General features: G+C 48.3%; 7 protein-coding genes across 7 annotated transcripts; 5 read left to right on the top strand and 2 right to left on the bottom strand.

Moving 5' to 3' along the window:
* Positions 1–219: 219 nt before the first annotated feature.
* N7447_006240 (uncharacterized protein) lies at positions 220–2204 on the top strand (the record flags this gene model as incomplete). The annotated part of the gene is made up of 2 exons (XM_057230502.1): positions 220–862; positions 925–2204. The coding sequence occupies 2 exons, from the start codon at positions 220–222 to the stop codon at positions 2202–2204; spliced, it is 1923 nt and encodes a 640-aa protein (XP_057085592.1).
* Positions 2205–2869: 665 nt separating this feature from the next.
* N7447_006239 (coatomer subunit zeta) lies at positions 2870–3531 on the top strand (the record flags this gene model as incomplete). The annotated part of the gene is made up of 2 exons (XM_057230501.1): positions 2870–3234; positions 3291–3531. The coding sequence occupies 2 exons, from the start codon at positions 2870–2872 to the stop codon at positions 3529–3531; spliced, it is 606 nt and encodes a 201-aa protein (XP_057085591.1).
* A 467-nt stretch (positions 3532–3998) lies between these two features.
* N7447_006238 (uncharacterized protein) lies at positions 3999–6947 on the bottom strand (the record flags this gene model as incomplete). The annotated part of the gene is made up of 1 exon (XM_057230500.1): positions 3999–6947. One exon carries the CDS (start codon positions 6945–6947, stop codon positions 3999–4001), a length of 2949 nt encoding a protein of 982 aa, XP_057085590.1.
* A 2566-nt stretch (positions 6948–9513) lies between these two features.
* N7447_006237 (uncharacterized protein) lies at positions 9514–10074 on the top strand (the record flags this gene model as incomplete). Its single annotated transcript, XM_057230499.1, has 1 exon — positions 9514–10074. One exon carries the CDS (start codon positions 9514–9516, stop codon positions 10072–10074), a length of 561 nt encoding a protein of 186 aa, XP_057085589.1.
* Positions 10075–10949: 875 nt separating this feature from the next.
* N7447_006236 (uncharacterized protein) lies at positions 10950–11174 on the top strand (the record flags this gene model as incomplete). The annotated part of the gene is made up of 1 exon (XM_057230498.1): positions 10950–11174. The coding sequence occupies one exon, from the start codon at positions 10950–10952 to the stop codon at positions 11172–11174; it is 225 nt and encodes a 74-aa protein (XP_057085588.1).
* A 1699-nt stretch (positions 11175–12873) lies between these two features.
* On the top strand, positions 12874–13824 carry N7447_006235 (Dyp-type peroxidase; the record flags this gene model as incomplete). The annotated part of the gene is made up of 1 exon (XM_057230497.1): positions 12874–13824. The coding sequence occupies one exon, from the start codon at positions 12874–12876 to the stop codon at positions 13822–13824; it is 951 nt and encodes a 316-aa protein (XP_057085587.1).
* A 253-nt stretch (positions 13825–14077) lies between these two features.
* Positions 14078–14443, bottom strand: N7447_006234 (uncharacterized protein; the record flags this gene model as incomplete). The annotated part of the gene is given in 2 exon segments (XM_057230496.1): positions 14078–14158; positions 14174–14443. The coding sequence occupies 2 exon segments, from the start codon at positions 14441–14443 to the stop codon at positions 14078–14080; spliced, it is 351 nt and encodes a 116-aa protein (XP_057085586.1).
* Between the last annotated feature and the right edge of the window lie 60 nt (positions 14444–14503).

The raw sequence follows: 14503 nt of genomic DNA, 5'->3' as shown, positions 1-14503 counted from the left end.
GCACGCAATCAATCTGTGACAGTTCTGAACCGCATTCCTAGCCTTCAATCTTCTCCCATACAAGCGCTCTCCACAAGGTGTCCACTAGGTTTTGACCGCTCCTAATTACACTTGCAACCCCGAAATCTTCTTTTCTCTTCCCCAATTGAAGTATAATATTGGGTTATATACAATTTATTTTTCTTATCTTCACCAGCATTGGACTTGGAACCGTCCACCATGTCAGCAACGCCTCGAAAGCCTGGGACTCCCGGGAGTTCCAGCAAATCACCAACCGCAGATCCGCACTCCAACAACGGGTCCGCCACACGAGGACATGCACGCTCGCCCAGCGCAACCAACGGTCTCAACCGTTCCCCCTCCTTAAGAGGTACAACTCCCGTCTCCGCGCGCGCAGCTGCAAGAAAACCAGGCCGTTCAAATCTCAGCATGTCAAACGTTCCACGAGTTCCCAACGACCCGGCCGAGGAAGAGGCGCGGGCCCAGAATGCCGCCCTCATCGAAGAACTGCGGGAACAGCTTCAAAAGGCCGAAAATGCCTCCGAACAATACCAAAAACAGCTCGGCGTTCTACAAATGCGCCTCGATGAAGCGATCAGTGAACAAACCAAGTTGGAGGACCAGGCTCATGAGCGAGACAGTCGGATTGAGGCCCTCAACAGTGATATTCGGGACCAGGGGCGTCAGATTCGGGATCTAGAACAAAACCACGAGGCGGAGCGGAACGCTATGCTCCAAGAGAAAGAACAGCAGACTAGTCGCGAGGAAGAAATGCAGGCGACCATTCAACGTCTGAAGGACTCGATGGCACAGAAGGACATGCGCATGAACGCAGAAGGAGATCGCCAAGTCTCCCGATCCTGTAAGACCCTCATGCTCTCCCAAACACCGATGATTTGATTTAGAGACTGACCTTCAATATAGCGAGCTTCCGCAATAGGTCTTCCCCGGACTTGGATGGTCAATTTGCGCCCTCCTCGCACCTCGAGCGCAGCCCGTCCCGCAACAACTCCACACTTCTCCTCCAGAAAGACAAACTCATCGAGTCATTGCGCCTCGAACTGGCCGAATCACAGATCAAACTTGTCGAGATGGAGAACGCCGGTGGCGGCCGCCAGCGAGAAATAGAGAAAGAGTTGCTCGACGCCCGCGTGGCCAACGCTCGCTTGATGGAAGATAATGAAAGCTATCAACTTCTTCTTAGCGAGAAGACTCTTACCGGAGACTTTGCCAAGGGTGAGTTCATGCGAGATGCCAACCCCGCAAAGGAGTCGGCAGGTGGAATGGGGTCCTTAGCAGATGAGCTTGAATCTGTGGATGAGGCGCCCGAAACCGAGGGTGCTCAGCAACCGGATGGAGAGGTGAAGGCTCTAAAAGATCAGAACAAAGCCCTCACACTCTATATCGAGCGCATTATCAGCAGACTGCTTATGCACGACGGATTTGAGCATATTTTGGACCGGAACGAGGACGATGAAACCTCTACCACTAAGACCGGAGGCAGTGAAAAGGAGCTCCCTCCAACTCCACCGGAGAAAGATGACGGTTCGTCACAAAGTCTCCTACAACGAGCGAAGTCGGTTGTCGGTGGTCCAACCTCCCGCCCTTCCACCCAACCTCGGTCTCGTCCAACCAGCATGTTGCCTCCACCGCACCCCTCACAGAACAACCCCAACGAGAACCCCAACACTGCGCCAAGCATTCCCTTCCGTACGCAGTCTGTGAGAGCCAGCCACCGCCGTACCCGCTCGGAACAAGTCGACCCCAATGCCGCGAGTGTCGTTAGTCACATGTACCGTGGCGGACGTAACTCGGGTGGACCTATCAGCCCGACTGGAATGGGCCCTGGATCCCGCCAGAGCATGTTCTCTGGAGCAGCAAGCTATATATCCAGCATGAGCCGCGCACCCTCCCTGTCCAGCCAGCCAGATCGGACCGGTCGCAGCAGCTCCCCTAGTGTCACAAGTGATACCCACGGTGATACAGCCTCTACCGGGGCTACCTCCAGCCCTCCCCGATCCAGTGGCGGCATGAACAACTACACTGGAGCGGTGATGCAGCAGGACAAGTTGCGCCCTCTACGTCTTGTCAGCGAAACCGCTAGAATCAAGGAGGAGGAGGAAGCGGCACGCAAGAAGGCAAACCGCGCGAGCTGGATTCCGTGGTTGAATCGCGCCAACACCGATGAACCGGCGCCGCAGTAGGTGTTGTTCTCCGGGCAGTATGATTTGATGTGATCTTAAACTGGTCTTGGACCATATTTTTAACATACCCATACCCCCCATGATGCACATAACGCAATTTCATGTCCTGAAATCTTCATCTGTATTTCACGGACCCCCTATTTCTCATGTTTTCTTTGACGCGACCTGATCATGATGTTTCCCCATGCGATGTGGTTTCGAAAGGAGTCTGTAACATCGTGGTCTATTTGTTTATCTTGATATATATTATTCCCCATGTCTCCTTCACGATGATGTCTTTTCACTCATTTTATGCCATATCCCCAATATCAACGTGTATATCTTATCTTATTCAAGTATTGTAGTACCGCAATTGAGGACAAGGGCCAACGAATGGCTATATCAGCTTGTCACTATAATACCGATAATACAGCGAATCACTAAACCACAAGTAATCCAAAGCAGCCTGAGTACTAATATTAAGTCAGACGAATAAGTATATATAGATTTATCCTCAATCACATACAAAGTACGCTGTGGTCCCCGGTTCACCCGCATAGAGTATGGAGCTTGAAGACGGAACAACATTAGTGCGTCTCCGCCTCCGGCCAGATTGGCGGTTGAGAGCATCAACAATCATAAAGAAAGTATTACCCCAATTGCTCTCCAGCGCAACAATAAACACCATGCCCGGCTCTCTATCCCTCTTCTCCGTCAACGCGGTCCTCGTCATGTCCGCTGACGATGGCTCCCGCATCTTCGCAAAGTACTTCTCGGCACCACACCCCCCCGCCGGTGCTGCACCGAACTCAACTGACTACCCCGGTGCCAACCCCTACCCCACCGTGAAGGAGCAGCGTGCTTTCGAGAAGGGCCTTCTTGAGAAGACCAACAAGTCCTCAAGTGACGTGATTCTTTACGATAACCGCATTGTGGTCTTCAAGATGGAGAGCGACGTCATGCTTTACGTTGTTGGAAGCGCCGACGAGAACGAGGTGTTGCTGTACAATGTTGTGTTGTCACTACGGGATGCTCTGGGGATCTTATTCAAGTATGTTATGTTTCGCATCCTAAGAGGAATTTGACACTAACATGGTCGTTCATCAGGGGTGCAACCGACAAGCGCACTATCGTCGAGAACTACGATCTCGTCGCTCTGACCATTGACGAGACCATTGATGACGGAATCATCCTCGAGACCGACCCGGTTATGATTGCTTCGCGTGTCAGCCGCGCACCGGCTGCAGATGCACCCAACATGAAGAATATCGATCTTACGGAACAGGGTCTAATGAACGCCTGGGAGTTCGGCAAGCGGCGTCTTGCAGAGGGATTGCGACAGATGTAAATGGGACACCGATTTTTGTGTTATGTTTGAGGGTTACGATGTATTTTCGCCCTCGTTGGAGCATTTCTTGACTGTTGTTTTTTTCCTGGCTGGTCCTGGCGCGTTATGGCTTTCCTTTTTTTTTTGTCTTCTGCTTGACTTGGTTGTTTCCAGGCATCGATGGCATAGACCTGTTTCTTTTCATTCTAGCATCTTACAAAAGGTCTTGGCTACATCATTTCGATGTTGACAATGTTGGGCTGGGACACCGCATAATTCATGATCCTATGTTCTGAGAGACTAATACGTGCAATGAAAAATCAATAGCATCGCGAGAATTTCGTGTTTATTGCGCTTGAAGTCTATATAAGGGACTGGCGTGTCTCCTTGTCTCTATACAAAATTTGACCAAAGCCTAGACAGCTCTGCGCCATTTTATCTTAGCACACAACTTCCACTAGTTGTTCATTTCCTTGAAACCAATCCAATCAACCAAGTGGACCGACAACTCCGTCCTTGGTAGAGTCAACACCAAACTCTCCGGTCGAATAACTGAAAAGCCGAGGATCTAGCTTTGAAATAGTTTCCTCATCAAGTTTTTCCAAAGCAAGATCACCGGGAGTTCGACCCTCGTCATCACAAGCATGGGGGTCCGCATTTCCATGATCAAGGAGTGCCTTGATAGTAGAAGAGTGACCATTCATACAAGCCAGATGCAAAGCAGTGAGTCCCATTAGATCAGGGGTCTCAGGATTGGCATTGACGACTGTAAGCAGAAAGACGACGATCGACGTGTGTCCATTCATCGCAGCTCGATGCAAGCGAGTCCAACGCAAGGCATCCCTCGAGTTGACATTGAGGTTGTCAGAATCAAGTGACTGTTGTTCTATCGACTCACGCTCGTTTTGAGCGGATAGACTTAGTTTCTGACGATGGGGCTCTTCGAACATCAGCATGTCATCCATCCTTAGGAGGACTTGAATAATTGCACCATGCCCTTCGCCCGCGGCATTATGTAGCGCATCCAGTGCACTATCTCGTTCCTTTGCTGTCATGTTTCCGGAATCAAGCAGAATCTTGATCAAGGGTGCATATTGTTTCTTTTTCGAGAGCCACGACAATAATTTAATTATATCCTCGTCGTTGATGTTGAGGCTTAAGGATAATCTTCGATCCAAGAGTCGGAGTAGTAACTTGTGCATGACTTTGGGGAGCTCAAAGGCGTGGACGGCATGGTATAGCCAGAATGACTTTGCATATTTTTGGAAGTAAAACTGCTCCTCTGTAGGATGATTCTGGGGATTCGTCTCTGCAATGACTTTTCCAATATCAAACCCAAACTTTTTGCGGGATTTGAGGAGTTTGATTGCCATGTTCCGGACACCATTTGATGGTTCAAGTGTTGAGAAGATCACTTCAGAGGGCACCGACCCACTTCGCAGCTGAGGTATTACGGTCTTTGAAATCTGCGTTTCAAACACGCTATAGTTGAGGTAGGTGAGAATGATGCTTGCCATCATCTGATGAGCTTCATCAACATCGACTAGGGTTTCGGTCGAATTTTTGAATTCACCAAGAAGGAACTGTTTCACACTATGGTGGACAAGATGTATAGTAAGCTCCTCCTCATCAATGGTAACAAGACTGCCACAAGAAGCCAAAGTGTTGTGCATATTGTTGAGAAGTCTATCTGAATTCCAGTTCAAATCACCCGGCACAACACATAACGCCTCGCGTAGTTGCTGGAGGGTTAGTGGGCTTTGGGCCACAGTCAAAATGGCCAATATATCTTTTTGGCGCGTATTTTGGGACTTGGACCGTAAAGTGCGGGCGAATGTCTCTGAAAGGTCTTTCGGTAGATCTGCAAGAGCCTCGCGGATCTCCTCGTCACTTTCCATGGCACATAAAGATTCGATTTGGAGAGCTACCCAAAGAAACATCCCTTGTGATCCTTTCAAGAGAGCATCCTGGATTTCCAAGATTAGGAGAGGATTCCCAATCGTGAGCTTACCCGCTTCCATTCGACTTTCCAATTCCGTCTCGATGAAATCCTCAATGTCAGGTGTATTGTGCGGGATTTGTGTAACAACTGGGGCAGCAAGTTGGGCGAAGTTAGCTTCTAGGGGGTTCTCGTTTGGACCTTCTCGAAGAGAAATGCAAAGTAACATTATAAATGTTTCGGTTTGAAGATCTGATAGCTGCTGTATCACGATGTCCCTTTGATGCCCGTCGAGCTCATGCAGCCCATCGACAACAAGGAAGAACCTTGTTGTTTTACGAAGAGGAGCAAGGCAGCACGAAAGAAGCCCCATGAGTCTGTCCATCGGTTCACACTGATGCGTCCTGTCCAAGTACTCCGCGGCAGCCGTGAAGTCTGATATATGGTATAGCAACTGCCGAGCCAAGGAGCCAATCACCCCCCGCGCTTTGAGACTCTCAGAGACGTCATGTCGGCAAAAGAAGTATGCCACATGGGTCTTCTCATTCTGAATGTGGAGATCGTCCACTATATTCGCGAGTAGCACAGACTTCCCGGAGCCCAACTTCCCAGTGTAGACGAGGGTGGAAGAAAGTGGCATACTTTTCCACTCTTGATATTTGGGGCTCTCCCGAAACAGATTGGTGTTACCCGATTTTCGAACCTGCTTCCACGACACTGTGCAATCGTATTGGGAGCAGAAATCAAGTACCCGTTGTTTTGTTTGAATCGCTTGCTGATATGCACTTGATTTCTGGAATATTGATGAGACTGTCCTGAATCGCGAATTGTTTTCGGCTTCGTCCTCAATTCCCTTGGCCATCAAGAAGCCGACTTCTGCTTTGATTGTTTTCCCCCAGGACACCAGCTCTGATTGATATGTCTTCAGATCTGAGTCTGTAAACGCGGAGGTCAGTTTCCCGAAAATTGACTTGCGCGTAAAAGTAGTCATTTCATGGCAAAGGTGTACGATCAAAATGAAATATTCACAAAGACAAGATTGTAGATCTTTTGACCGAGGATAAAGTAAAGCCATCTTTTCGTAACGAGGAGCCAGACGACCAGCGGTCATGAATATGTGCGATAATTGTTCAAGATAGGAGGAAAAGTCGAGAGCAAATAGAAGCGACATGCGCACTATTGACCAGACGCCACATGAGAGGAGGTTCTGAGATCCACCAACTATGACATCCCCTAAAGCAGCAAATTGCTGGGTAGCTTGTAGGATGTTCGTAAGTCGCGGTCCCAAGCACCGGCGTCTCTTTTCCGAGCCACGATCAATCTCCGCGGTGAGTTGCATGACATCTTGGATACCGGGCGGAGACTCAACTGATTTAGCTCTGTAGGCACGGAAACTTGCTTTTTGGTCATTGGATAGTTCGGCCACGAACTGTGAAATAGCCTGGGCGAGGCGAACATCTGGTTTCAAGCGTGGGGCGGAGCTCAACGATTGCGACATGCTTAATGTGCTCCACGACTTGATTCATGTATTGCTGATTCATGGAAAGTACCAATGTAGAAGAGTGCAATTGCGATTTAACCCGGCGTTGACATTGAAACTGGAGAGACATTCCCAAGACATCCAGGGCGGGGGAACTAGTACATACGCTAACGCAGTGCATAGCCATCAGTGGCTTTGATCTTATTGGCTATCTACGTGAGTTGCTATCAAACGACATTTAAAAAGAAATGTTAATTATATCGTCTCTAGTATCGTCTTAAACCAAATTGATGTTCAAATTATCCAAATTCGGTATAGTTTAGTATAGAGGCTGTATACAGTCTACTATTACCATGTCAACAATCTCGCGCCAGCTGGTCGATTAGGCCACTGCCAGTTGCCTCCAGTGCTACCACCTGCATTAAGTACATGTGTAAATATTCCGCAAATGGCTCAATGCCACAGCCAATGTCGCGTGATATATTCCATTTGGGGGACTTACATATTGCTGTATTTGACCACAGGAGAGTACAGGAGAGTCCAAACTCTGTGAATTTCAACATTTGTCAGAGAATTGGGTTCGTTGTCAGTTGCTAAGAAGCCGTGCTTGATATCCAATCGCTGCATATATCACATAACTTGCCCTATACCAAAGATCGTATAATCATTAGCACACGAAGAGATTGCCGGTAGAGTGTATATCATGCCAGGCGTACGGTGGGACTACTTCTCTTGGCCGGTCTCATAATCCTGTATTCTTTCGCTTAACATGTACACCGGATTTTAGGCCGAGCGAGATGACTTTCCCTTTCCGTTTTAGTGCTTACCCTAACCGCTTTTGCTCACTGAGTAGTTGAAACTGAGCGCCCCTGGGTATTATATAATCATCAGAATCGCTCACTGAGCATCACGGGGATTGATAACTAACTAGTTAACGTATTTCACCAGTGAATGGGCCACAACACTATAGTAAATGCGATATATAACAGTGTAATAAGGTACTCACTAGTGGGGCAATAAATGACAGCGGCCAATCAAATACTGGCACAAGGCGACCAAGCAACTGGGCGAAAGCGAGTGCCCGTGAACACCCAGATAGTCCCAGAATGCGCGCAACCCATTTCAGGTAGTCTCGCAAGGCAAGAGGACACATATTAACTAGACAGATGGAGTCGCCTCGTCCTTTGATGGCCGTGATCTGAGTTGGTCGGCTGCCTGCCCTGCGAGGCATTGTACCGACCGTGAAACGTCGCACGACGGAAGCACGCGGTATAGGCGGTATAGGCGGTGGACAGCAGGTGATCAGTGGGAATGATATCAATATTTTGCACAACCATTATACAGTGGAATGGAATAAGTCGGGCATAAAAAGCATCAATTAAGTCATTCTGGTTTGAGGTCCGCTTGGGCCAAGCCAAGGCTTAAAGAGAAAATTCTTGGTAAAAGATGGAGGGCGCCAACATGTTAGGAGCTGCACGTGATCCTTATCAACAAAGCGGGGGACAGCAAGGTGCAAGGCAGTTTTGCCCTTATTGCCCAAGGCAGATCTATCAGCCGCTTCATTAAGAAGCTCAGGAACTTTGGGGGGTTCGGCATACACTCAGTAGCAGCTACAATCGGTCACATATACTTAGAGGATCTCAGATTGGGTCGATTGAGAGGCTGAGTACGAATGGGGTCGGGCGCCTGAAGTCCGGGAGCGGAGAGACATATAGCTAAAAATACTCTGTATCTGAAGATAGAATACGGAGTAGATTAGAGCTAAAATTGGCCGTCGAGTTAACCTTCAGAGAGAGATTCAGCCTCACCAACAAATTTGGTTATGCTTAATGCTTGATAAAAGCCTCCAAAAATAAAGGGCAAGGTCCACTGATATTCACCCCTATACCAAATGTATTTATGCTATAATTCTATAATTTATGGGGTCATGGGTCCTTGGTGGGTTGATGGGTAACCCACGGGTACCTGAAAAAGTAATATGGTGAGGTCTAGGACTGGGTATTTTTGGTAACCCCCGGCATCAAGGCCAAAACCCGCGTTGGGTTACCCGCCCACGGGTAAAGAAGTTGAAACCCCAATCCAAACCCGCGCTTGGCGAGGTCTAGCGGCGATAGTCTGGAAGCTAGCTACATCAGGTCAATGCAATCAAACCAACCAACCAACCAACCAACAAACATCACGGCACCCTCCAGTGGCTATGCAATCTGATCTACGTATCCTCTGCTGGCGCCAAATCTGGAGAGTATCGGGTTTCCTGGCCCTCGTAGCAGCCAGCAATCCATAAGGCCACCCAGAATGGCTGAACGTTGGCGAATTACGGGCCTAGGGTCTGGAGCCGTAGATCAATCATGCGCAATGAGATGGCTGGCCATGGGCGGAATATCCACCCCGAATAACGTATATGATGTTTTGGAAACAGTTATAAATATCTCCCGGCTTTCTCTCCTTCAAGCTCGTCCAGAAATCTTCAGTCCCTCAAAACCCTCGACTTAAACTACATCCCCAGCAACTTCAGAACAACCCATCTTACACGCCTTCAAAAACAAAACACAATTACCTTTTCCCCCTGCAAACTGCCACCATTATGAAAGCCTCTTTATATCTCGTCCCTGCTCTCATCTGCGTCGTCTGGTCCTTGAAAACCGATGTGGCGTTCCATCCTGAGTACAGCGAGGTTGATATCGGGGAGGGCCTATACTCCTGCGGTGACTACATGAAGCTCTACGACAAAGCCAAAGAAGACTGCCTTTCAATAGGGTGCGCCGTCACGAAGGAGGCGTGCGACCACCAAGTTTGCACAGCCATCGACGGCACTGCGATACAGGGCGAGATCGATTTCAAGAAGTACCTCGACCAGCTGAGGATCATCGTCAAGGGATCATGCAAGGAAGACAAATACGTTGACTCTTACTGTACCCCCTCGGGCACCTGCAGTAATGTGAAGAGAGTCAGAGTTCAGATCCCGTCATTCCTCGGCACCTCGACGACCGCGAACAGTGGTAAATTTCTTACCAACTACAAGGTCACCTTCAGCAAGAAGGAGACAAAGAGCACGTGCGAGACTATCACGACCTTGCTCAGCGCTGGTCTCGGTACTCTCCCAGGAGGCAGTCTTTTCGGTGCGACTACGCTGATGTGCACATAATCGGAGAATTTTGGGAAGCAAAGGACTGGACGGAGCTTGGTGGGTGGGTGGTGCGAGTAGCTGGGACTGTGTTTTAGGAATAATAGATATCAAACTAGTTCTTATAAAGATATAAGTAAGGATTCGGTTTATATTTAATATAATAACATGATTACTAGACTTTTAGGGGCTTCAAACACAATTACGATCCAATCTAGAAACCACATGGAAGACTTACAGCTAGACTTGACTTCGATGAACCAAGGTACTTTCGAAGCAATTCTCGGAATGCCCTGGATCAAGAAGTATAACCCTGTCATTGACTCGACAAACGGAATCTTGCCAATAGACCCGAAGAAGCTAACAGAAAAGCGGGAATGACTAGAAGAACTGTCACTGCCGCGCGATGGGGATTTCAAAACGCAAATCCTGTGGGTCAGCCTATCCATATATGTCATTAGTCTTCCCCGTTATATTCCATAAAATGTTCTGGAGGAAGAGATAGCGGCGTGATTTTGATCTCATATGTACAATACTATAACGTACCTTGACTACAACCGTGTCAGGGCATATTTTGTACTCCAAAACGTTTCTAGAAGCTGCGTTAGTAAAGTAATGGGTTCTTTCAGGGTCACCACAGCTGTCCATGTTTTCGCCTCTTTCCAAACCACCCCGGGCAGACTTGGTGCTCCGGATAGAGCGTGTCCTGAGACATAACAGAGTTTTCCCTCCTTTCAAGCTATCACATCACAGGCAGCTCTGCTTCTCTCGAGAGAACCCTTCGTCGGACAGACCATGATTTTCGTTGTAAGTCTACAACAAATCAATACATTGAACATCGCCACAAAATTCTAGCTCTTTTAGTCAATCGCGCAAATAGTCTGAGTTTAGAAAACATGTCTTCATCATGCGACAATTTGCGTTTCGTCGATCCCGCTCACAGGAGCCACTTCCTGAGTAACAGCGTCACTAATCATCGAAGCAGTATCCCGGTCTTCCTCGGTTCCGAAATGATGCGAACATCATCCTCCAAGGCTGCCAACACCCTTGCCGGGGCCTTGCGCCCCTGCAGCGAAATATGCATCCGATCATACACCAAGAAACATGTTCCACTCCAGTAATACGCTTCCTTGAGCTTCACAATGTTAACATGGCTTGTTAGGACGATTCCGCGAAGTGAACTGTTGTCCGAAACTCTCTCCTCCTTTATAGCGACAAAAGTATGGGCCGGTCTCCAGACAATGGCAAGAAATGTGGTTTCAGAGGGGCCCAACGTGGCAAACCTTTTGTAAGAGGTCCAAGGCGACCTTTCCTTGCAAAATTGAGTCGCATGGCGTTTATTACTCGTATCATCTGTGCCCACTGCTCTCTTATAGGTTGCATGGTTACGGCTGTCCTGTTCGTCTGATTGTCTGGGCTTCAAATCGCTGCTGTGGCTATGATTGGGCGACTTTTGCAGCCAGTCAGACGCGTTTTGATTTTGGTTTGCGGGGCTTATTTATGCCCCTGGGAAACGGAGATCTTCGCTGCGTGGGAAAATAGTACAAGGTCTGCTTTCAGAGGAAGACATAACTTTTGGTTTATTGCGAGGTCGATGCAAAGAAGTTCAAGGCAGATTAGAGTAGCTCAACCGAAGGTATATAATAATCGTCGTCTTTGATTACATTACCTCTGGGAAGCTGGAACTTTAAATTCTTTTCTAGCTTAGATTGTATGAAGATATCTGTTGTTTTAATAATAGAAGCCTGATCGATTCGTTGCATATCGCCCTTCAATAAGACTGGTTTGGTACTTCATCACACCTTAAGGCATGCCTCACTTCCAGGTGTTAGCGATACGCTGACACGACCATGACCGGTTCGCCCAAGAAGCCGTGCATAAAATATTAAACTTCAAGATAAGGGAACCACATACAGAACATCGGCGTAACGCCCACGCTGCTGCGCATTTTGGCAGGGCCACTACAGCGTGACTCAATCGTCAACTTCTCGTCTATTCAAGGTGTTGCTTGAATCGCGCTGTCAACTGCATACACTGCGACGAAGCATGCAGTTATTGGATTGACGAGGACTGCCTCTGAGGGTTATGCTAAGGATGGCCTGCGCATTAATGCTATCTGTCCTGGATATAGGAGACACCGTTGACGACCAAGTCGCCTCAAATACTGACGGTTATGCAAGAGAAGGTCGCTAATGCGGTTCCAATGGAGCGCATGGGAAAGCCGGAGGATATTGCCGATGGGGGTTATTTCTCTGAGTGGTCGGGCTTCTTTCGTTACTGAAACGGCTCTATTCGTGGATGGCGGGTACACCCAGCGATGAGGTAGCATCCGTCTATAGATATAAATGGTATTTTCAGTCATAGAGTTACTCTCTCTCAACCCTTCTCATCAAAGAATTCTCCCCTGGGCGGTTCCGGCGGGTGTGACATCACCACCTACGATGTAGCATCGACCTATTTATTTTTCCATCGCTTTTGGATAATTTTGGAAAAGGAGTACGGCCAATCATTTCTTGCTAAATTACGCAATTGATGCAATCGCATCGGCTGGGTCCTCTATAAAGACTGGAGTTCCCTCCAACTCGGGCCGCTAGCAGCTAGAATATGACCAAGTCAAGGAGACTGGTCATCTCTTATATTCTCAACAGTCACCCTTTATCATTTTCTACTTTTAGTCGATCAAATGCGTTTCGAGCTGCTTCAATAAATGTAATTCAGAACAAAAGGCATTTCACCAACCAGCCGACCCTCACCGTCCATACATTCCGCGAACAACGCATATCTACCTGTTTCAATTCCAAGTCATATCAAAAAGCAAATATGAGCGGTCATCGTGTCCCAATAGCGCCTCAGCGTGTGGACGCTCCGCTCACACAATCGGCTATCTTTCTCGTTGTCTCCGTGACCGACAAGCCCGATGCCATTCAAACCGTGCGCTCTACACTGGCAGGCGTAGACGGCCTAGCCAAGAATGTGTCTATTCGTGACCTCAACGCCCAATTTGCGTGTACCGTTGGCATTGGAAGTGACATCTGGGATCGCCTCACGGGCCTTCCCCGACCCTCAGAACTACACCCTTTTCGCGAGATCAAAGGCGAAAAACACACCGCGATCTCGACGCCCGGTGACCTGCTTTTCCACATTCGCTCCGAGCGCAGAGATATCTGCTTTGAATTCGAGCGTCAGTTGTTGGATCAATTCGGTGATTCGGTCACTGTCATCGATGAGACTGTCGGGTTTCGTTACTTCGATGTGCGCGATCTTCTGGGGTTCGTGGATGGCACGGCTAATCCCGTTGGATTGGCGGTTCCAGCTTCTGTTCTGATTACAGAGGAAGATCCTTCTGCCGTTGGTGGCAGTTATATCGTTGTACAGAAGTACACTCATGATCTACCTGGATGGAAAGATCTCTCGACGGAACAACAGGAGCGGATTATTGGTCGCACCAAGATAGATAATGTTGAGCTGGATGACGCCGAGTCTGGACAACGCTCTCACAAGACACTCAACACGATTGAAGATGATGATGGGAATGAATATGAAATTCTTCGCGACAATATGCCGTTCGGATCTCCAGGTTCTGGCGAGTTGGGCACTTACTTTATTGGCTATACTCGTCGTCTCTGGGTCATTGAAAAAATGTTGGAGCGTATGTTTGTTGGGGATCCGCCTGGCTTGCATGATCGGATTCTTGATTTCTCGAAGCCGCTTACTGGGACGACATTCTTTGCGCCCGCCGCTAGTGTATTATCTGGCTTGGAGTCTGATTGAGGCTGATCCCTTGTGATTGCGATTTGAATCTCGGATAGTGTTGTACCAATGGCGAAACAATATATCCTGATTGTAATGATTCATAACTATTTATCAAAGCTTGGAACTCGAGAGTTGGGCAAATGCCAGACCCTTCCAACCAGCTGCTCTAGACTCAGCACATCTACGGCGATACTCCACTACACTGCCAGCATACCTCGCAATACTCCGACCAGTCTTGCCCTTCACATTTGTATTAACCCCGGTCATCCAGCTATAGTTTCGTTTGACAAAGCCCCTTTGCTGCTCTCAACAACATGATCCGTCCACACATCCACGGCTTCTCCAGTGGGCTCTACATAGGAGTAACCGTTGTTTTTGCAGTATTGCAGGAGATCCGAAATAACCTCCACGGCGTGCTCAATTGTCCGGGAGCGTTACTGAATGGCTGATGGGGCCCCAGGACCATGAACGTGTTTGGCATAGAGCAAGCTGTCATACCCAAGTACGTACGAGGGCGGTGATCAACCCAAATTGCTTGCTCACCTTGCTTAGTGTTGCTAGAGCCAAGAAGAGGTCGACCATCCTTCCCTGTCCAATCGATGGAGCTAAAGGCACCGGTAATGGCATCAAAGCCCATTGCATAGATTAAAACGTCTAATTTATGCTATTTGCTATCAGACGTGATAATGCCACTCTT

The sequence above is a fragment of the Penicillium robsamsonii genome (genome assembly GCF_028829455.1).
Source record: "Penicillium robsamsonii strain IBT 29466 chromosome Unknown utg000003l_segment0_segment0, whole genome shotgun sequence".
Classification (NCBI taxonomy): domain Eukaryota; kingdom Fungi; phylum Ascomycota; class Eurotiomycetes; order Eurotiales; family Aspergillaceae; genus Penicillium; species Penicillium robsamsonii.
This window is presented reverse-complemented; position numbering and strand designations above follow the sequence as displayed.